This window comes from Oncorhynchus clarkii, chromosome 20 (genome assembly GCF_045791955.1).
Source record: "Oncorhynchus clarkii lewisi isolate Uvic-CL-2024 chromosome 20, UVic_Ocla_1.0, whole genome shotgun sequence".
NCBI classification, from domain to species: Eukaryota; Metazoa; Chordata; class Actinopteri; order Salmoniformes; family Salmonidae; genus Oncorhynchus; species Oncorhynchus clarkii.
Genome location: NC_092166.1, coordinates 47,980,539 through 48,004,446, shown reverse-complemented (window position 1 = coordinate 48,004,446; position 23,908 = coordinate 47,980,539). Strand labels below are relative to the sequence as shown.

General features: G+C 42.4%; 1 protein-coding gene across 1 annotated transcript in view; it reads left to right on the top strand.

Moving 5' to 3' along the window:
- The first annotated feature begins 4,910 nt into the window (after positions 1 to 4,910).
- The window catches only part of LOC139376443 (histone acetyltransferase KAT7-like), a 34,041-nt gene continuing 15,043 nt past the window's right edge, over positions 4,911 to 23,908 (top strand). The window contains exons 1-8 of the mRNA XM_071119054.1: positions 4,911 to 5,106; positions 7,474 to 7,624; positions 15,698 to 15,934; positions 16,082 to 16,164; positions 16,291 to 16,371; positions 16,464 to 16,562; positions 16,712 to 16,822; positions 16,971 to 17,162. Of these exons, the coding sequence (XP_070975155.1) occupies positions 5,089 to 5,106; positions 7,474 to 7,624; positions 15,698 to 15,934; positions 16,082 to 16,164; positions 16,291 to 16,371; positions 16,464 to 16,562; positions 16,712 to 16,822; positions 16,971 to 17,162 (972 nt within the window). The 5' untranslated portion in view covers positions 4,911 to 5,088. The remainder of the gene's footprint in view (positions 5,107 to 7,473; positions 7,625 to 15,697; positions 15,935 to 16,081; positions 16,165 to 16,290; positions 16,372 to 16,463; positions 16,563 to 16,711; positions 16,823 to 16,970; positions 17,163 to 23,908) is intronic.

The following is a 23,908-nucleotide window of genomic DNA, read 5'->3' as shown; positions in this document are numbered from 1 at the left end:
TTTATGGAGGACTACAACCCCAAAATGTGTATTGCCGCCATCAAATGGAAACCAAAACAAGATAGAAAGAAAATTCATACGTAATAGCGAAACCAACTTAATCCAGCCAAATAAAAATAGTACATTAACAAAACAAAACTCCAATTTATTCATTCTTTCAAATCTTCATATCTTCTTTCTCAGGCTCTAGGACTTGAGAGAGTGGTACTCCTTGTGACAATATTCCATGTAAATCCTTCACCGAGGAATCTTTCAGCCCCAGGAACCTCTCCGCCGCATCCACAATTTCTATCTTCCTGGACCTTCTCTCCACCTTGGCAGTGCCATTAATCCCCATAGCTATAAAGACCACAAAATCCACCTTCTTAACCTTTAAAATATCAGGATCCTGCTGGTGAAAGGCAACCCCTGCAGCCTGCAGTGAAGGCCTGTCCACCACCATGGGCTTTTCAGGTGCATGATTCAAACCCTCAACCCTTTTAACAGTTGCTGCATATGAAATGCTCTGGACAGCCCTGACTTTGGACTCCTCATTCTCTTTCATCCTTGTGGGGCATTTGAAAGACGTAGCTTCATGGTTCCCACCACAATTGCAACATGTCACATTTTCATCACTTTTATAACACATGATATGATCTTTTCCACAACTTGGACATCTCGACTTCTCCCTTCTGCAAACACTTGAAACACGACCAAATGCTTTACAATGATCACACTGCATTGGTCTTTGGATAAATACCCTGACTCTGTAGTTAATATACCATAACTGCACATGAGTAGGGAGAGACTCCATATAAAAACAACTAAAGAACTGATACTCTTCACTTTTTCTTCATTCACCACATGATTCATCTATTCAACATCAACTTCCCACGAGACGCCAGATATAACCCCCTTGAGGGGTGCCCTGTTCCGAAGAGACACACACGACACTTCAAACTTATCAAATCGGGTGAGACGCAACACACATTTCTTCTGATCTCAAATGGATTCCTCAAGATTGGTAATTCGATCAGCTGCTTCTCATTAACAAACCTTACTCCTACAAGATACCAAGTGACATTCTCATCACTGTATACTACTTTGCTCCATTTTCTATTATTTTTGACAATTTTCCAATTCCCCTTGATTCTACCACCAATTCTCCTTGATTCTACCACCAATTCTCCTTGATTCTACCACCAATTCTCCTTGATTCTACCACCAATTCCCCTTGATTCTACCACCAATTCTCCTTGATTCTACCACCAATTCTCCTTGATTCTACCACCGATTCCCCTTGATTCTACCACCAATTCTCCTTGATTCTACCACCAATTCTCCTTGATTCTACCACCAATTCTCCTTGATTCTACTACCAATTCTCCTTGATTCTACCACCAATTCTCCTTGATTCTACCACCAATTCTCCTTGATTCTACCACCAATTCTCCTTGATTCTAACATTCTCCTTGATTCTACCACCAATTCTCCTTGATTCTACCACCAATTCTCCTTGATTCTACCACCAAATCTCCTTGATTCTACCACCAATTCTCCTTGATTCTACCACCAATTATCCTTGATTCTACCACCAATTCCCCTTGATTCTACCACCAATTCCCCTTGATTCTACCACTAATTATCCTTGATTCTACCACCAATTTTCCTTGATTCTACCACCAATTCTCCTTGATTCAGAATCCACTTCTTCATCCGCTTCCGCCATCTTTCGACACCTCAACAGGAATAATTTCATTCCGTCATGGGATATGTCTGGATCTACTGTACTTGTAGATCTTGCAGACTTGTTGCAGCAAAGATATCTGTGCTTTCAAGCAACTAGATGTGACTGACCATCTACTGGACCAATAGTGCCCTATAAAATGCTTCTCATTCCTGTTCAGTGAGGTTTTGTTGGATAAATAGTCTGTTTGCAGAAGTCTTCCAGAACCACACATATGCACTGGTATTTTCACTTTCAATATATGACAGCTTTCTGCTCTAGCATACTCTTACCCCCAGTGGTGTAAAACCACTTTGAAGTACTAGTAGTAGTTTTTTGGGGTATCTGAACATTCCACTACATTCCTAAAGAAAATATAGATTTTCCCTGACACCCAAAAGTATTTGTTATATTTTGAATGCACAGGCAGGAGAGAAATATGGTCCAATTCACACACCTATCAATATAATGCGTTATAATATAATACTGCAATATAATACTGCCTCTGATCTGGCGGTCTCACTAAATACAAATACTGTGCTTGTAAATTAAGTGTTGGAGTGTGCCCCCTGGCTGTCCGTTAAAAACAGAAAATCATGCCATCTGGTTTGCTTAATATAAGGAAATTGATGTATAGCATTTACTTGTACTTTTTACATTTACTCAAGTATGACAATTTAGTACTTTATCCACCACTACCTTTAAAACCAGATACTTTTAGACTTTTACTCAAGTAGTATTTTACTAGCCTTGGTACCAGTCTCTTTAGCTAAAATTTCACTTCCTGTACTCCATATAATTTGGCAAGGACAATGAGTGGAATGATAGCTAAAGAGACTGGTATCTTCTAAAGTATCTTTCCTTTTATTCAAGTATGACAACTGAGTACTTTTTCAACCCTTGTTTACCCCTTCAAATTCTTTAAAGTCTATGTCTGTCTGCCCGATAGGCCTAGGCTAGGGCCCTATGCTATGTATGTCATTTAATAAAGGCTGTTTACCTTCTCCAAATGTTAGTTTCTTCACATTCTTTGGAGGTTAGCCCAATGCGTTGGCATTGTTCATGCTATCAGCAGCATCCAGGCCAACTTTTTTTGTTTTAGGTACAGCGTTGTCCTACACATTGTCCTGTGTGTTTTTATTCTAAAGAAAGGATGTGTGTGCACTGTTCAGCAATAGAAAAATAGAAAATTAAGAATGCATGAGAGATAAATTAGATGGAGGGAATTCAAGTGATTTCTTTAACATGCTATTGTTCATCATCTGTACTCGAGGAAATGTGGCACAGCACTAGGATTTTTCTCTCTCTTGCTTTACCAAGGTTACTGCTGAATATACAGTTGAAGTCAGAAGTTTACATACGCCTTGCCAAATACATTTAAACTCAGTTTTTCACAATTCCTGACATTTAATCCGAGTACAAATTCCCTGTTTTAGGTCAGATAGGATCACCACTTTATTTTAAGAATGTGAAATGTCAGAATAATAGTAGAGATAATTATTTATTTCAGCTTTTATTTCTTTCATCACATTCCCACTGGGTCAGAAGTTAACATACACTCACTTAGTATTTGGTAGCATTGCCTTTAAATTGTTTAACTTGGGTCAAACATTTCAGGTAGCCTTCCACAAGCTTCCCACAATAAGTTGGGTGAATTTTGGCCCATTCCTCCTGACAGAGCTGGTGCAACTAAGTCAGGTATGTAGGCCTTCTTGCTTGCACACAACTTTTCTATAGGATTGAGGTCAGGGCTTTGTGATGGCCACTCCAATACCTTCGCTCTAGCCATTTTGCCACAACTTTGGAAGTATGCTTTGGGTCATTGTCCATTTGGACATAATTCTCCTCCCTCATGATGTCATCTATTTTGTGAAGTACACAAGTCCTTCCTGCAGCAAAGCACCACCACAACATGATGCTGCCACCCCCGTGCTTCACGGTTGGGATGGTGTTTTTCGGCTTGCAAGCCTCACCCTTTTCCCTCCAAACATAAGGATGGTCAATATGGCCAGAGGACATTTCTCCAAAAAGTAAGTCCCCATGTGCAGTTGCAAACCGTAGTCTGGCTTTTTTTATGCGGTTTTGGAGCTGTGGCTTCTTCCTTGCTGAGCGGCTATTAAGGTTATGTCGATATAGGGACTCTTTTTACTGAGGATATAGATACTTTTGTACCTGTTTCCTCCATCATCTTCACAGGGTCCTTTGCTGTTGTTCTGGGATTGATTTGCACTTTTTGCACCAAAGTACGTTCATCTCTAGGAGACAGAACGAGTCTCCTTCCTGAGCGGTATGGCGGCTGCGTGGTCCCATGGTGTTTATACTTGCATACTATTGTTTGTACAGATGAACGTGGTACCTTCAGGCGTTTGGAAATTGCTCCCAAGGATGAACCAGACTTGTAGAGGTCTTGGCTGATTTCTTTAGATTTTTACCCTGATGTCAAGCAAAGAGGCACTAAATTTGAAGGTAGGCCTTGAAATACATCCACAGGTACACCTCCAATTGACTCAAATTAAGTGAAATAATCTGTCTGTAAACAATTGTTGGGAAAATTACTTGTGTCATGCACAAAGTAGATGTCCTAACCGACTTGCCGAAACTATAGTTTGTTAACAAGAAATTTGTGGAGTGGTTGAAAAACGAGTTTTAATGACTCCAACCTAAGTGTATGTAAACTTCCGACTTCCGACTGCCATGGTACTTACTGTTTGATTGAATAACACAAACAGTGTCTTAAGATGATAAAGGAAGTTTCTGTTTTGCAGTGATACTAACTACTTTGTTACCACAAACAATGGTCCAGAGACAAATATCAAATAGATGCAAAGCTAGGCTTTGATGGTGTAGCAGCTAATGTATGTATTTACCCTTTGATGAGCAGTGACCTTGAGAAGAACAAATAGGCTTGTTACCATATAGACTGTATTGTTACATTATATTAATAAATATATTGTTATCCCCAATCTGTGGGATAACATTTGCTTTGGTTTTGGTATCAGACAACACATAGTTCTCCCATAGTACAGATAGCTTTACAAACTCGTATCAATGTATGTAAGCTAGTAGAACTGTAAAAGAGTCATACAAATTGGAAAGAAAGACACAGAATTGTACTGTATTTTTCAAAGGTTTTGGGTTTAGACCAATGATTTTTGGTTTTATGTAGATCATTGGCTTGAACCATGTACTGTGTCATGCCACCCATGCCACCCAGTGGAGACAGTCCCACATTACACAAAAACACAAGAGGTGTTCCAACCAGAAGATGTGGCGCGAGACATAGCTAGCTAATATTGTGTGTACATACAAACTTTTAAAGTAAAAATCGAATCTAAACTAGGTCCAACCACAGCAGCTATTATACGTAGTTCCTCAAGGCAAAAATGCCCCGTAGAAGACAGGTAAGGCAAATATATGTCGGAAGATGGCTAGCTGGATAAGCTAACCAAGTCAAATACCGGTAACTTAGCTAGCTAGAACAGTTAGCTATGCTAGCATAACGTTGCGGAAAGGCGCGTTTCTATTGTGTCGATTTGAAAGTATTTTACGTTGTTAGCTAACGTTATCTTGTATATAAACAAAATGCATAACCATTAGTTAGCTAGCCAAGATGGCCTCTTTTTACGCTTATAAGCTAGCTAGGCTGTGTTTACGGTCATATTTTATCGTGGCGCGGGTAGCTACTAACTACTTAACTGTATATCTCAATTATTAGAATTTGATACATTAACGTTAAATAATCTAACGTTGGCAAATTGTTTATTAGCTACTGATGAAGTAGCAATAATTCTACTTCTAGCTCATTTAGATAATGCCAGAAGATACTGACCCTACCGTTACGCTTGTTAACACTGAGCTGCACTGAGGTCGGAACACAATCTTGCTTACATTAAAAGCCCATGTGTACTTGATCCGAAAATGTGGGGGAGGTTCTGTATGGAGGGTGTGACTCAATTGCGCAGCCTCCGTAGGCATGCAGAGGCCAAATTGAGCTCCATACCGCATTGCTGTGCGCCTCCCAAATGTTGTAACAATGTTGAGGGCTCCATATATAGCTCCTCATTGACATGATTGGTTTACAGTAGGTGGGTCCTGTATAAACACAAACTCACTTCCTTGACTTCCTTCACAACACAAGAAGGATGAATGCCCTGACTTCTGCAGAGGCCGTATCACTTTAAATGCTGGGATTTATGTTTCTAGGACCGTACTGCAATTGAGAATCGATTCCCGTTTAGATGGAGTATTTGCCTGTTTTGACTTCCAGAGCCAATTCACCCTTTAAACAGAACATGTCAGGTCCTTGGACTAAGGAGTAATGTTAGGCTCCTTTAGTCCAATATTGGGCTAAGGTGAAGCAACAAACAATGGACGTAATACAATAATTATACAAAAAAAACGCAGTAAACAAATCTGTTTTCACTAAATGTCAATAATGTGGTCGTCAAAATACATGATAAATCATTTGAAAACAACGTGGCAGTTGTTAACCATGTCTTAAAATCCCAATACTTTACGTTATGATATTAACATGATATGAGCCTAAATTTAAAGCAAGCGCCATGCTAAGAACGTTAAAATCTGTTGGACAGCCTTTTTTGTGAAACCCTCGAAATCGGTGTGTTCATATTTGCTCTTTGCGATGGGTATTCCTCAATCTATCAGAGTAAAATTGATGTGATATTGTATTGCCAAGGAGTATGAGAAAGTCCTAAGAGTGTTTCAGGGTCATCGGACATCTTTTGACTGAAAATATCATTACAATGTAACCCAACTCAGGTCTAGGCCTACCAGAAGTAAGCAATTTTATAGACTGGTAGCCTTCTGTGTTACAGTTCTGACTTAGTGAGAAGTGGGCGTCTGTGTTAGGCTGTGAGTGTCTGTTGGTGGGGGTGCTGCTGTGTGAGTGTGTGGGCTTGCTGAGAAGTGTGTGTCTGTGTAAGGCTGTGTTGGTGGGGGGTGATGTGGGTGGGTGGGTGGGGATGGTGTGTGTGTGTCTAATTTGCATAAAGTAGTATTCTAGTTTCATAAAATGTTTCAAATGGTTACAAACTCAGTTTTGCATAAATAATGAAGATTTGTTAATAATATGACAAGCCTAGCTTAAATGATTGGTCTTAAATGACTGTAATTATGTATTCCGTACTGCCTAATTTGCATAATAGAGCATTTTAATTTAATAATTTGTTAATAATATGACCACCCTATCTTGAGATATTGAACAAAATGTGTAGAAGTTAAGAATCCTATCCTCATGAAATAAAGTATTATGTGTTCCTAATAAGCTTATATATAACATGTATTACAAAATATAACACCCAGTTTCATTTTGTTCCCTAACACCCAACCAGTAGCCACAGAAACCATTACAGAATGGCACGTTGCGTTTAACAACAAAGGAGCTGACACTGCCATTCCAAAATGGCTGTGGTGGCTACTGCTAGCTAGCATGAGGACAGCAAGGGTAGTTTTCCAGGAAAACTAGCAGTATTTCAATCTTGTCAGTGTGGATAAAGGTACATTTTGGAGTACAGTGGCATATCCCATCCCTGCATCGAGGTACGCTTTCCGGCTCCATGTCTTAATGTATCCACGGTTGCGTTCCGACCTCAGGGCAGCTCAGTGTAAACAAGCTTAACGGTAGGGTGAGTATCTTCTAGCAAGCTAACGTATAGCTAACGTTAGAGCCACCATGGAAAGTAAATGGCTAGCTATCTTCTGTTCTAGCATTAACCTTACTAATCCTGCTTTATTTCATTTTCTCACAGAGAGTGCATGTGGGGAGCGGCTCTGATGGGACTGAAGATTCAGACTCTTCTGCTGAGCGGGAACAGACGAACAGCTCGGAGAGTGATGGAAACATACCCAAGAGAACACGCCTCACAAGAGCATCTCTGCGCCTCAGCCAAAGCTCACAAGGTAAAGCCATGGGATGGATGCTTTAGCTGTGAATCAAAACCTACATTGCAATTGAAATAGTTAGGCTAGCTAACAGTGAGACAGTCACCTGTCGAGGAGACCTTGTGGGGGCTAAAAATTGCTAAAAGATTCCATTATTGTATCCTACATTGTAGGGTGTCCACCCACCAGGGTTTCTGTTAGGAAAGAGTCTGTCCGGACATGTGACCGGTAAAATAAAAAGTTACCGGACAATGAAGACATGTACCAGACCCATATGCATTGGGTGGGTAACCTGATTAGGGGGTCCACCCACTGTGCTCAGAATGACAGAAATCATATTTAGAATATGGTAGTTCATCAACTGGGGGGAAAAAACAGCTCTGACTGGGGGAAAAATAGTTTTGAACGGTCATTCAACTCGGGAACTCTGGCCTCTTTCTAGAGCTCAGATTCTCTGACCTGAAGATGGCTGACGTCATGATTTGACCCCACATTTTTCAGAGTACTGCAGCAACAGCTCTTGCACTGTCTGACAGATTTTCCTCTCAAAGGCTCTGTATCTGTATGCTGTACGAGTCTAATAAATAACATGGGCTACATATTGAATATACTGTATAAACTCGCCAATTTAATTCCACAAAATTATGCAAATTCACCTAGACCGATAAGCATGACCAGTCAAATTACATCGACTGGTCTTTCCATCAATGACAAGGCTAAAAAGTATTATTTCGCAATGGGACTTTTTCTTCTTCTTCTCCTGGTTATTACCGGCTAACAGAAACTCTGACACCCACTCCGCACAGAGTGGAAGAAATTGCGATTTGGTGATGAAAGAAAAATATGATTCTTCATGTTCTGAATTGTTCAGTGGGGTCTTTCTCTAACACATCATTAACATTATATACAAAACTACAGATTTCGTAACCTAGCACATCCGATAATAAGCACCGAGCTCTGTTGACAGAGTGCCACCGCATTCTCCTATCGACTTTTGTGGATTTTACATGTTGTGGTGGTGTCTGCATAGTTGTATCCACGGGTCGCAAAATTAATATGATATGAGCTAGATTAAATGTAAAAGGATTTGAAAATAAAAAGCTTGCGGTACGCTCAGTGCTCCGTTGACAATTCACAAAAATACGCTTGTTTTTGTGAATGGAATTTCGCATTAATATTAAAAGCGTATACTACAATATGAACATACAGCATGCCATGCCTCAAAATCAATATCTAACTTACCTCTATATTGTTTTATGTTCTTCGGATTTGAGAAGAAAGACGAGTTCAACAGTGAGCCTGTCAGTTAGCGTTACATCCAGACCGCTCACCGCATGTTGATTTTGTCCACCCACACCAGACGCGATCAGGACACGCAGGTTGAAATATCAAAATGAACTCTGAACCAACTATATTAATTTGGGGACAGGTCGAAAAGCATTAAATATTTATGGCAATTTAGCTAGCTAGCTTGTTGTTGATAGCTAATTTGTCCTGGGATATAAACATTGAGTTGTTATTTTGCCTGAAATGCACAAGGTCCTCTACTCCGACAATTAGTCCACACATAAAACGGTCATCTGAATCGTTTCTAGTCATTTGACCCCAACCAACCTCACTAATAACTGGACCCTTATGATCACTCGACTAAGCATGCCTCTCATTAATGTCAATATGCCTTGTCCATTGCTGTTCTGGTTAGTGTTTATTGGCTTATTTCACTGTAGAGCCACTAGCCCTGCTCACTATACCTTATCCAACCTTTCAATTCCACCACCCACACATGCGATGACATCACCTGGTTTCAATTATGTTTCTAGAGACAAAATCTATCTCATCATCACTCAATACCTAGGTTTACCTCCACTGTATTCACATCCTACCATACCTTTGTCTGTACATTATTCCGTGAAGCTATTTTATCGCCCCCAGAAACCTCCTTTTACTCTCTGTTCCAGACGTTCTAGACAACCAATTCTCATAGCTTTTAGCTTTTTCTTCTCATAGCTGTTCCCCTGGTGATGTAGAGGTGAATCCAGGCCCTGCAGTGCCTAGCTCCACTCCTATTCCCCAGGCGCTCTCTTTTGATGACTTCTGTAACCGTAAAAGCATTGGTTTCATGCATGTTAACATTAGAAGCCTCCTCCCTAAGTTTGTTTTATTCACTGCTTTAGCACACTCTGCCAACCCGGATGTTCTAGCCGTGTCTGAATCCTGGCTTAGGAAGACCACCAAAGATTCTGACATTTTCATCCCTAACTACAACATTTTCAGACAAGATAGAATGGCCAAATGGGGCGGTGTTGCAATCTACTGCAAAGATAGCCTGCAGAGTTCTGTCCAACTATCCAGGTCTGTACCCAAACAATTTTAACTTCTACTTTTAAAAATCCACCTCTCGAAAAACAAGTCTCTCACTGTTGCTGCCTGCTATAGACCACCCTCTGCCCCCAGCTGTGCTCTGGACACCATATGTGAACTGATTGCCCCCCATCTATCTTCAGAGCTCGTGGTGCTAGGCGACCTAAACTGGAACATGCTTAACACCCCAGCCATCCTACAATCTAAGCTTGATGCCCTCAATCTAAGACAAATTATCAATGAACCTACCAGGTACCACCCCAAAGCAGTAAACACGGGCACCCTCATAGATATCATCCTAACCAACTTGCCCTCTAAATACACCTCTGCTGTTTTCAACCAAGATCTCAGCGATCACTGCCTCATTGCCTGCATCCGTAATGGGTCAGCAGTCAAACGATCTCCACTCATCACTGTCAAACGCTCCCTGAAACACTTCAGCGAGCAGGCCTTTCTAATCGACATGGCCGGGGTTTCCTGGAAGGACATTGATCTCATCCCGTCAGTAGAGGATGCCTGGTTATTGTTTTTAAATGCCTTCCTCACCATCGTAAATAAAAATGCCCCATTCAAGAAATTTAGAACCAGGAACAGACATAACCCTTGGTTCTCTCCAGACCTGACTGCCCTTAACCAACACAAAAACATCCTATGGCGTTCTGCATTAGCATCGAACAGCCCCCGTGATATGCAACCTTTCAGGGAAGCTAGAAACCAATATACACAGGCAGTTACAAATGCCAAGGCTAGCTTTTTCAAGCAGAAATTTGCTTCCTGCAACACAAACTCAAAAAAGTTCTGGGACACTGTAAAGTCCATGGAGAACAAGAACACCTCCTCCCAGCTGCCCACTGCACTGAGGATAGGAAACACTGTCACCACCGATAAATCCACTATAATTGAGAATTTCAAGAAGCATTTTTCTACGGCTGGCCATGCTTTCCACCTGGCTACCCCTACCTCGGTCAACAGCACTGCACCCCGCACAGAAACTCGCCCAAGCCTTCCTCATTTCTCCCTCTCCCAAATACAGTCAGCTGATGTTCTGAAAGAGCGGCAAAATCTGGACCCCTACAAATCAGCCGGGCTAGACAATCTGGGCACTTTCTTTCTAAAATTATCTTCCGAAATTGTTGCCACCTCTATTACTAGCCTGTTCAACCTCTCTTTTGTGTTGTCTGAGATTCCCATAGATTGGAAAGCAGCTGCGGTCATCCCCCTCTTCAAAGGGGGGGACACTCTTGACCCAAACTGCTACAGACCTATATCTATCCTACCCTGCCTTTCTAAGGTCTTCGAAAGCCAAGTCAACAAACAGATTACCGACCATTTTGAATCCCACCATACCTTCTCCGCTATGCAATCTGGTTTCCGAGCTGGTCATGGGTGCACCTCAGCCACGCCCATGGTCCTAAACGATATCTTAACTGCCATCGATAAGAAACAATACTGTGCAGCCGTATTCATTGACCTGGCCAAGTCGACTCCATTTTGTTGATCCCTGCCTACAGACAGAAACTAAAACAAGAGGCTCCCACGCTGAGGTCTGTCCAACGCTGGTCCGACCAAGCTGACTCCACACTCCAAGACTGCTTCCATCACGTGGACTGGGATATGTTTCGTATTGCGTCAGATAACAATATTGACGAATACGCTGATTCGGTGTGCGAGTTCATTAGAACGTGCGTTGAAGATGTCGTTCCCATAGCAACGATTAAAACATTCCCTAACCAGAAACCGTGGATTGATGGCAGCATTCGCGTGAAACTGAAAGCGCGAACCACTGCTTTTAATCAGGGCAAGGTGTCTGGTAACATGACCGAATACAAACAGTGCAGCTATTCCCTCCGCAAGGCTATCAAACAAGCTAAGCGTCAGTACAGAGACAAAGTAGAATCTCAATTCAACGGCTCAGACACAAGAGGCATGTGGCAGGGTCTACAGTCAATTACGGACTACAGGAAGAAATCCAGCCCAGCCACGGACCAGGATGTCTTGCTCCCAGGCAGACTAAATAACTTTTTTGCCCGCTTTGAGGACAATACAGTGCCACTGACACGGCCTGCAACGAAAACATGCGGTCTCTCCTTCACTGCAGCCGAGGTGAGTAAGACATTTAAACGTGTTAACCCTCGCAAGGCTGCAGGCCCAGACGGCATCCCCAGCCGCGCCCTCAGAGCATGCGCAGACCAGCTGGCCGGTGTGTTTACGGACATATTCAATCAATCCCTATACCAGTCTGCTGTTCCCACATGCTTCAAGAGGGCCACCATTGTTCCTGTTCCCAAGAAAGCTAAGGTAACTGAGCTAAACGACTACCGCCCCGTAGCACTCACTTCCGTCATCATGAAGTGCTTTGAGAGACTAGTCAAGGACCATATCACCTCCACCCTACCTGACACCCTAGACCTACTCCAATTTGCTTACCGCCCAAATAGGTCCACAGACGATGCAATCTCAACCACACTGCACACTGCCCTAACCCATCTGGACAAGAGGAATACCTATGTGAGAATGCTGTTCATCGACTACAGCTCGGCATTCAACACCATAGTACCCCCCAAGCTCGTCATCAAGCTCGAGACCCTGGGTCTCGACCCCGCCCTGTGCAACTGGGTACTGGACTTCCTGACGGGCCGCCCCCAGGTGGTGAGGGTAGGCAACAACATCTCCTCCCCGCTGATCCTCAACACTGGGGCCCCACAAGGGTGCGTTCTGAGCCCTCTCCTGTACTCCCTGTTCACCCACGACTGCGTGGCCACGCACGCCTCCAACTCAATCATCAAGTTTGCGGACGACACAACAGTGGTAGGCTTGATTACCAACAACGACGAGACGGCCTACAGGGAGGAGGTGAGGGCCCTCGGAGTGTGGTGTCAGGAAAATAACCTCACACTCAACGTCAACAAAACTAAGGAGATGATTGTGGACTTCAGGAAACAGCAGAGGGAACACCCCCCTATCCACATCGATGGAACAGTAGTGGAGAGGGTAGCAAGTTTTAAGTTCCTCGGCATACACATTACAGACAAACTGAATTGGTCCACTCAAACAGACAGCATTGTGAAGAAGGCGGAGCAGCGCCTCTTCAACCTCAGGAGGCTGAAGAAATTCGGCTTGTCACCAAAAGCACTCACAAACTTCTACAGATGCACAATCGAGAGCATCCTGGCGGGCTGTATCACCGCCTGGTACGGCAACTGCTCCGCCCTCAACCGTAAGGCTCTCCAGAGGGTAGTGAGGTCTGCACAACGCATCACCGGGGGCAAACTACCTGCCCTCCAGGACACCTACACCACCCGATGTTACAGGAAGGCCATGAAGATCATCAAGGACATCAACCACCCGAGCCACTGCCTGTTCACCCCGCTATCATCCAGAAGGCGAGGTCAGTACAGGTGCATCAAAGCTGGGACCGAGAGACTGAAAAACAGCTTCTATCTCAAGGCCATCAGACTGTTAAACAGCCACCACTAACATTGAGTGGCTGCTGCCAACACACTGACACTGACTCAACTCCAGCCACTTTAATAATGGGAATTGATGGGAAATGATGTAAATATATCACTAGCCACTTTAACTATGCCACTTTGTTTACATACTCATCTCATATGTATATACTGTACTCGATACCATCTACTGTATCTTGCCTATGCTGCTCTGTACCATCACTCATTCATATATGCTGCACTGTACCATCACTCATTCATATATCCTTATGTACATATTCTTTATCCCCTTACACTGTGCATAAGACAGTAGTTTTGGAATTGTTAGTTAGATTACTTGTTGGTTATTACTGCATTGTCGGAACTAGAAGCACAAGCATTTCGCTACACTCGCATTAACATCTAACCATGTGTATGTGACAAATACAATTTGATTTGATATGATTTCTGGCCCTTCATTGGACACTGTTTTTAACCCTCCAGGTGCGCTTCAATGCCATACAACTCTCCTTCTGTGTCCTCCAATTGCTCTTAAATACAAGTAAAACTAAAAGCATGCTTTTCAACCGATCGCTGCCTGCACCTGCCCGCCTGTCCAACATCACTACTCTGGACGGCTGTGACTTAGAATATGTGGACAACTACAAATACCTAGGTGTCTGGTTAGACTGTAAACTCTCCTTCCAGACTTACATCAAACATCTCCAATCCAAAGTTAAATCTAGAATTGGCTTCCTCTTTCGCAACAAAGCATCCTTCACTCATGCTGCCAAACATACCTGTGTAAAACTGACCATCCTACCAATCCTCGACTTCGGAGATGTCATTTACAAAATAGCCTCCAATACCCTACTCAATAAATTGGATGCAGTTTATCACAGTGCCATCCGTTTTGTCACCCAAAGCCCCATATACTGCCCACCACTGCGACCTGTATGCTCTCGTTGGCTGGCCCTCGCTTCATACTCGTCGCCAAACCCACTGGCTCCAGGTCATCTACAAGACCCTGCTAGGTAAAGTCCCCACCTGTAGCATGCGCTCCAGCAGGTATATCTCTCTGGTCACCCCCAAAACCAATTATTCCTTTGACTGCCCCGCCTTCCACTTCTCTGCTGCCAATGACTGGAACGAACTACAAAAATCTCTGAAACTGGAAACACTTATCTCCCTTACCAGCTTTAAGCACTAGCTGTCAGAGCAGCTCACAGATTACTGCACCTGTACATAGCCCATCTGTAATTTAGCCCAAACATCTACCTCTTTCCCTACTGTATTTATTTATTTAGCTCCTTTGCACCCCATTATTTCTATCTCTACTTTGCACATTCTTCCACTGCACATCTACCATTCCAGTGTTTTACTCGCTATATTGTATTTACTACGCCACCATGGCCTTTTTTGCCTTTACCTCCCTTATCTCACCTCACTTGCTCACATTGTATATAGACTTATTTTCTACTGTATTATTGACTGTATGTTTGTTTTACTCCATGTGTAACTCTGTGTTGTTGTATTTGTCGAACTGCTTTGCTTTATCTTGGCCAGGTCGCAATTGTAAATGAGAACTTGCTCTCAACTTGCCTACCTGGTTAAATAAAGGTGAAATAAATTAATAAATAAACATTCTAGTCCTCCTTCCAGGCTTTTTCTTCTTTGGACTTTATATGGCAATTGGCATCTAACTTTCATAATAAGGTGTATTACCACAACCGACCGACCTCCGTTCATCTTTCAATCACACACCTGGGTATAACCAATGAGATGGCATGTGGGTATATGCTTCTAAAAGCCAATGAGGAGATGGGAGAGGCAGGACTTGCAGTGCGTTCTGCGCCACAAATAGAACCAACTTCTATTTTCGCGCTTGGCAACGCAGACGCTCGTTGGTGCGCGTGAGCAGTGTGGCTGCAATGATTGAATACCATGTATGTGTACATTTATTTTGCAACGCATGTGACGTGAGCGGTCTGTTCAGCATGACAATTGTCACAAAGAATCCAGTCTAACTGGCGCAATGATATTTTCCAGATTTTTTACTGCTTTTTTTCTCTGGCCTCCATTGAATTATTCACCCACATTTTGGCCATCCTACAAGGGTTAAAACTAAAGTAACTTTTGAACAGATTATGATAGACATGGAGCGTTGGTTTTCTTAGAGGAGTATCTACACATTTAACATGTAATTTTACCCATTGGTCCCATCATTTTATGTTTTTATTGGACACCCTATACATTGCCTTGTAGCTAAATGTTGTGCCGTTTCTCCCACCTACCCATGTAGACACACTTGATGTGAAGCAAGACGAGTCTCCACCGTTGACGCCTACAGGCAACGCCCCGTCGTCTGAGTCTGAGCTGGACATCTCCAGCCCCAATGCCTCCCACGATGAGAGCCTGGCCAAAGACCCTGCCCTCAGAGACTCTGACAAGGACCTCTCCCACCGGCCCAAGCGCCGTCGCTGCCACGAGACCTACAATTTTAACATGAAGTGTCCCACGCCGGGATGCAACTCATTGGGTAAGATAAGTCACCATTTGGTTAGTGGCGCCACTGCTAGTTTACTGGATGCTCAACAAGACTTGTTATGATTATTGTTATGATTCTAGTCAATTAAATGTATTCTCTGTAAACTCATTGCTTTTCTTCCTCTCTTGTTTCTCGCAGGACATCTAACAGGGAAACATGAACGGCATTTTGCGGTATCAGGATGCCCACTTTACCACAACCTCTCTGCTGATGAATGCAAGGTATGTCAAAACAATATTTTCCATTGGTTATGTGTTTTTTGAGGTACATTAACTTCATTGTCTCCTATGATGAGAGCCACAGAGAATCAAATCCCCAATAAATGTATTCCTCCTTTTTATTGACAGGTGAAAGCAACCACTCGTGAGAAACACGAAGAAGAGGCAAAGGTGCAGGAGGAAAGCAACAGACACGCCACACGACACCAGGTAAAATTAATATTGAAAACTTTTTAAGGTGATACATTTTATCATGTTGGAAGTGAAAAAAAATCGCAATGAATTTCTGTTGTGTCCACCAGACGCCCACTTCAAGACAGACGAGATACAAAGAGCAGGTGACTGAGATGAGGAAAGGGAGGAACTCTGGGTTGTCTAAGGAGCAGAAGGAGAAATACATGGTGAGACATATTCAAATGACTAAAGGGACAATTATGTTTGCTATGGAGATCTTACATTTTGGTGATGTGATGTTGCCATGTAGACTTGGTTTATTGACACAATCAACACTCCATCACCCAACCGTTTTATTTCTCCATCTCGTCCACAGGAGCATCGACAGAGCCACGGCAACACCAGAGAACCTCTTCTGGAGAACATCACAAGTGAATATGACCTGGAGCTCTTCAGAAAAGCCCAGGCACGTGCATCTGAAGATCTGGTAAGAGAAAAACCTCGGTGCACCTACCTCCTTCATTCATAATTAACCAATAGTGATATAGATTGTATTGTAGATAAGGTCATCTTGGTTGTTTAGAAGAATTTCATATTTCACCTCTCTTGTTTCGCACTTATTGAAAACGCCACAGGAGAGGCTGCGGATCCAGGGCCAGATCACGGAGGGCAGCAACATGATCAAGACCATCCTGTTCGGCCGCTACGAGCTGGACACCTGGTACCACTCGCCCTACCCCGAGGAGTACGCCCGCCTGGGACGCCTCTACGTCTGCGAGTTCTGCCTCAAGTACATGAAGAGCCAGACCATTCTGAGACGACACATGGTAAGACAAGGAAGAGCCAGGCTTATCACCTCTTAGGCTTGTGTTACACAAAGCAACTTTCACGCAATTTTAGTTGCAGGTTACGAGTGACATCTTCTCAAGCCCTGCTGGTGCACAAAACAACTCAAATGCAATTGAAATAGCATGCAACAGCCAATCAAATTTAAGCTGCTTTTGTCATATGTTTGGGAGTTCTAAACTTACCCAATGTCATCTGCTGCGTTACATTGTGAATTCACAAATTATTTGTTTATCCAACCGTTTGGTTTTTGTATAAGGATCGAGTTAGATAAGCTGGCTGTACAATTTAGCTAGCTAGCCAAAATAAAATTGCCAGCACAGTTTCAGCACCGCTACAAGCTAACCAAGCTAGCAACGAGCTATGCCAACTAATGCAGTTCATGTTGGACAATTTCAGTTGAATCTGGTCAGAGAGAGGTCTGGGTTAACATAAGAAATTATGTTTATTGACTGCCAAACCATGTACATAAATCTTTACTAGCCATGATGACAATATTTATTTATACAGCTCCCGTTGGGCTTAATGTCTCTTCTGTATTGCTTCCCGCAGCACTGGCAGCTGTGTTGACATGACAACATAGTTCGAACCTTGGAATGGATCATATGACAAAATGATTTGTTTTGATTGGCTGTTTCTTGCAACTAGTTGCACAAAGTTGAATTGTTTGCAACCTGATGCAACCAAGTCGCAGATTAATTGCTTATCAGTAGCAGGGGGTGTTGCACGAATCAATCCTATTGCAACATAGTTGCAAGCAACTAAAGCTGCGTCCAAGTTGCTACGTGTAACTACACCCTTAAGGCATGAACAGATCACCAAGACTGTCGGCTGCGGTACACCTCTGCCCAGAATGTCAGTTAATGCTTTTTTTGTATACACATTAGTGATGCATGGGTTGATTCATAACTCGCAGTCTCCGCAGTTATATCCGTGTGCCGGGCGGGTTTAGGGTCATGAAATATTGTGTGTATTAAAGGTGGGTGGGTAGGTTAAATAAAGAGAGAACAACGCATTAAAAATCCCAAATGTAGAATTCTTGTGCAATTCATATCTATAGGCTACATTTTGTTTTTTCTTTTGTAATTTTTATCTGGAGTTGGTCCATATGCCCTAAAGTTTAGGCTTAACTGTATGCGTGCCAAATAAACGCCATTTGCCAAATACTTTTGGGAACTTGGGCAGAAAAAGTTAACATCGATCCAAGATGTTATGTGTGTTGATTGCTAGGCGCTATACAGATTGGACAGCCGTAAGACGGGGATGTCAAATGTGTCAGGTCAAGGTGACTGTACTGTTCAGATGTGTTAAATGGAATAGTAACTGAAATCTGGACATTGACTGTAGGTCTATAACCGCTCACATAGCCTAATATAACATTAACTCCTGAAGAATTAAGCCGTTCTTGCAGTAAAATGTTACACCAAATGTAAATTTTGACTCGGGAACAGGAGTAGAGAAATATAATGTATTTATTTCAGAATCTTGAGAGAATAAATGCGCTGTTAGGGAATGAATCTAAAGGTTCAATCTTTATCAGCATCATAAAAGCTGCTAGTATTTCAACCACATAAATTATACATCCAACCCGAACTAAAATCTTATCAGAATTTCACTGCTTTTAATTCCCTTAAAACTGGTCAAACTAATGCAGACCTGCTAACCTGCACGCATTTTGCATACCATGCACGTAATTTGACGTCAAAGTATGCTGGTACAAAAAAACGACCCAAAAAATATGCTTCTCGTCGGAACATTGTGTCTGAAGTTGGTGCTGAGCTAATCGGAGGACTTGGGCAAGGAGTAAAATGTCTAGCTCTTCAGTCAGACACTCCCCGTATTCGTAGTACTATTTTCAGGGCCAATGGAATATATGTGGCGAGGCAGTATTTGCCGCAGCACTAGTTTAATAAAATATATTGATGGAAAGCGTTAAAAATAGGGGCAAAGTGTTTTTGTTTTTTTTAACCAATTTGCCTCATGGTTTGTGAACTCGCTCACAATGTCTGTCCTTCACATCAGAGTCCTGCTGCAGGCTTTTTGAGTATGTTTAAATGCACACTAATAATGAAATACTCTGCTTATCTTAATCAGCATACGGTCAAAATCGAAGGAGGCATACGCCAATTAAAACATCTGGTTTTCTGAGCAGTCTTTCGAATGATTAGGACATGTAAACACCTTAACCGATGTCCAGCGGTGTATTTGATCAGTGCATGTGCTACAGTAGCACCAGCTGATCAAGCCTCCCTCTTTAGTGCGAGTAAAGCCATTTTGGAACAACTGAATGAATGCGTCTTAGAAGTCGTTATCACATATAAAGTTGGTATGTCCAAACTCTTGTGTTAAAATGTTTATTTTGATTGGCGATTTTCAGAGTGCCATCAGGTAGCCTGATTTCAGATGTTGCCATGTAAACAGGATTTTTAGGAAAATCGTTCTTGCAAGGTATGTAAGTGTTTTAATCAAACTATTATATTAATCTGACTATCCACAATAATAAGATTATTGTGTGCATGTAACTGCACTCTGCGTGTCTTGACCAATCAGATTCACAGAAATCGCAGGTCGCGCGGATCGTGTACAAAGCGTGCTCTCCACTTTCCTCCGGTATTTATTTAGCAAGCTTGATAACACATCATTCCCGACAGACACAGGCAAAAACTCTTTCATAAATGTAGCAGTTTATACACCTTAACATTAGCGATCTGACATGCTGTATTGCATGAAAACAAAGACTATTTTTCAGACTGATCAACTGTAGGCTACTAACAACAGCTGCTGTATAGTCTACCCCAGGGTTTCCCAAAATCGGGCCTGGGCACCATCCTCCACAAGGCCAGGAGTTTTTTAAAACCATATGACCTGATTAGTAAAAACTCTGGTCCCATCATAGCCCATTTTCAACCTTTTTACAACAGATTAATCACATCATACCGTTTAAGTTCCAGGGTTTTACCTGGGTAGGTTATCAGATCAGGAAATTCTACAGGCCCCAGAATATTTTTTTCACCACATCACTCTGGGACATGTGGTGCCACCTCTGACTATTTTCCTCCCTCGAGCTAGATGGCAGCTCTCCACCATTGATATCACTGATGTGTGAGGAAAAAGTGTAGTGAACATGGAGAATGAACTGTTTGCGAAATCCATTTTCCAAAATGTAAGTCTCCCGAGTGGCGCAGCTCCCGAATGGCTACAGACCCTAGTTCGATCCTGGGCTGTATCACAACCCGGCGCACAATTGGCCCAGCGTCGTTCCGTGTTAGGGGAGGCTTCGGCCGGTGTAGGCCGTCATTGTAAAATAAGAATTTGTTCAAACTGACTTGCCTAGTTAAAGGTTAAAATAAAATAAAAATGTGTTAGTCAAGCACAACCACTATTTCAGAGTTAGCTCCTAAACCAAGGTGTTATTACTTAGAAGGTAGTTAGCTACAGCGTTTAGTCAACGAAGCGAAAGCACTTTCTTGCCCACACATGCTTTGATCTCCGCCACCATAGTAGGCACGAGCGCATTGAAAAGCAAGGAAACGTGCGGTGTTGTGGTAGTTCAGTGTGCACCTCTGCCTGGATGGAAAGGCCGAGAGAGTTGTTCAGCTAATACGACCTTCACAGAAAGTTATGTTAGACGGTGAAAGATTAATAGGCCGATGTTAATTAACCAATTCTTGATCTGTCCTCTTGATATAGCTGTATGGTCAACAGTAGATTGCCAATGATGTGATAATAGCCAGTTCACCAATGACAAGGCATGTTGAATGAATGGTAGCCTAGTAGTCAGACCTAACTTGATGGATTAGGTCAGGAATGGAAATCTGGAACAAGCTCATATAGGCCTAGTTCAGTTGTTTCGTAATATTCTAAATAGCCTACAGTAAGCTAGACTACTACATTGCATCCAGTAATTGAATTATTCCAAAGGTAGCAACACATCTGCCACGCTGATCCTTAACACTGGAGCTCCCCAGGGGTGTGTGCTCAGTCCCCTCCTGTACTCACTGTTCACCCACGACTGCAAGGCCAGGCTTGACTCCAACACCATCATTAAGTTTGCAGACGACACAACAGTGGTAGGCCTGATCACCGACAACGACGAGACAGCCTATAGGGAGTAGGTCAGAGACCTGGCCGGGTGGTGCCAAAATAACAACCTATCCCTCAACATAACCGAGACTAAGGAGATGATTGTGGAATACAGGAAAAGGAGCACCGAGCACTTCCCCATTCTCATCGACGGGGCTATAGTGGAGCAGGTTGAGAGCTTCAAATTCCTTGGTGTCCACATCAACAACAAAGTAAAATGGTCCAAACACACCAAGACAGTCGTGAAGAGGGCACGACAAAGCCTATTCCCCCTCAGGAAACTAAAAAGATTTGGCATGGGTCCTGAAATTCTGACCGGTTGCATCACTGCATGGTACGGCAATTGCTCGGCCTCCGACCGCAAGGCACTTCAGAGGGTAGTGCGTACGGCCCAGTACATTACTGGGGCAAAGCTGCCTGCCATCCAGGACCTCTACACCAGGCGATGTCAGAGGAAGGCCCTAAAATTGTCAAAAACCCCAGCCACCCCAGTCATAGACTGTTCTCTCTACTATCGCATGGCAAGCGGTACCGGAGTGCCAAGTCTAGGACAAAAAGGCTTCTCAACAGCCCAAAACCTACATGTACATACTACCTCAATAATCCTGACCAACCGTTGTCTGTATATAGCCTTGCAACTCTTATTTTCAAATGTCTTTTTACTGTTGTTTTATTTCTTTACTTACTTACTTACACACACACACACACACACACACACACACATATACCTTTTTCGCACTATTGGTTAGAGCCTGTAAGTAAGCATTTCACTGTAAGGTCTACACCTGTTGTATTCAGCGCACGTGACAAATAAACTTTGTTTTGATTTGAAAATAAATAATTAAGTCAGTTTACATTTTCACTAGACTACAGGTGTGTCATTGAGACCACCTCAATATCATTTAGGATCAAACACAAAACTTCTGTGCTGGCTAAATATGATAGAATTTAAGGCTCTAGGTTCCAGGAAATGGCAGTTACAGGCTTTTCAAAAATGCAAAATGCTCCAATTTCTTGAGGGGGAAGTAGACTGACCCCTCCTGCCCTACCCAACCTTATGCCTACATCAGCACCACCTTGTCAGAAAATCCCAGGGAGAGCTCTGATTTTACATCTAAACATATTTCTAGTTTGCTACTGAAGAGCAGCTAATTACCAAGTACCCATAACAGTCTATAGTCCATTTACAGTGAGGCAGTCTTCTGCCAACATCATTATTAGGCTAAAAAGGGTGCATTGCCTATGATTTGACCAGTGGGGGTGTCGCAAGAGCACCGTTGTGGGGTCCGGTGGTGCCGCCACTGGCACTGAAGTGGTACTCATAAAAAATATTCAAGGTTGGCATGTCTGCTGATGTCATTTGAACATTTTGCACGGTTGATCTTTCCCCCATTTTTTGGTTATTGTATTCTCTCCCTGGTCTCTAAACCTCTTTGCTGCGTGAGAGAAGCAGACGTAAAAGAGAACTTTACAGATGTCAACTAGATTTAATAATTCATTTCATTGATGTAGGGTAACAAGTAATGACAAGTGACACTGCAAGTATCTAATTATAGACACGTTTATCAAGTAGCCTACCAAAATGTTGAAAATTATAAGCAGAAACATAGGCCTATCCAAATTAATAATCATAATAATCCCGCACCCCCTGTCAATAAATTGTTCTGGCATCTCTGACTATACAGCACATTATATTTGTGGGTTAGGGTCAGGTGCTGCGGGCCTGAGCTTTTCACTTTATCACATATAGTTGGGCGGTTGCGAATGGGATATTGGAAATTGTGGGAGATCAAACAGCTGACCCACTAATACATACAGAAAGTATTCACACCCCTTGACTTTTCCCAAAATGTAGTGTTATAGCCTGAATTTAAAATGGATTATATTAAGATTTTTTTGGTCACTTTCCTACACACAATAACCCATAATGTCTAAGTAGAATTATGTTTTTAGTTTTACAAATTAGTAAAACATGAAAAGCTGAAATGTCTTCTCAATAAGTATTCAATCCATTTGTTATAGCAAGCCTAAATACGTTCAAGAGTAAAAATGTGTTTAAGTCACATAATAAGTGGCATGGACTCAATCTGTGTGCAATAAATCTGTAAGGTCCCTCAGTCAAGCATTGAATTTCAAACACAGATTCACAAAGACCAGGGATGTTTTTCCAATACCTCGCAAAGAAGGGCACCTATAAATAAAAAAATCAGACATTTAATATCCCTTTAAACATGGTGAAGTTATTAATTACACTTTAGATGGTATATCAATACACCCAGTCACAACAAAGATACAGGTGTCCTTCCTAACTCAGTTACCGGAGAGGAAGGAAACCACTCAGGGATTTTACCAATGGTAACAGAGTTTAATGGCTGTGATAGGAGAAAACTGAAGATGGCTCAACAACATTGTAGTTATTCCACAATACTAACCCAATTGACAGTGAAAAGAAGGAAGCCTGTACAGAATACAAATATGTCAAAACTTTCTGTTCTGTTTGCTACAAGGCACTAAAGTAATACTTCAAAAAATGTGGCAAGCAATTAACTTTTTGTTCTGAAAACAAAGTGTTCTGTTTGAGGTAAAGTGGCCGAGTTACAATTTTGACTTATATCTGCTTCAAAATCTATGGCAAGACCAGAAA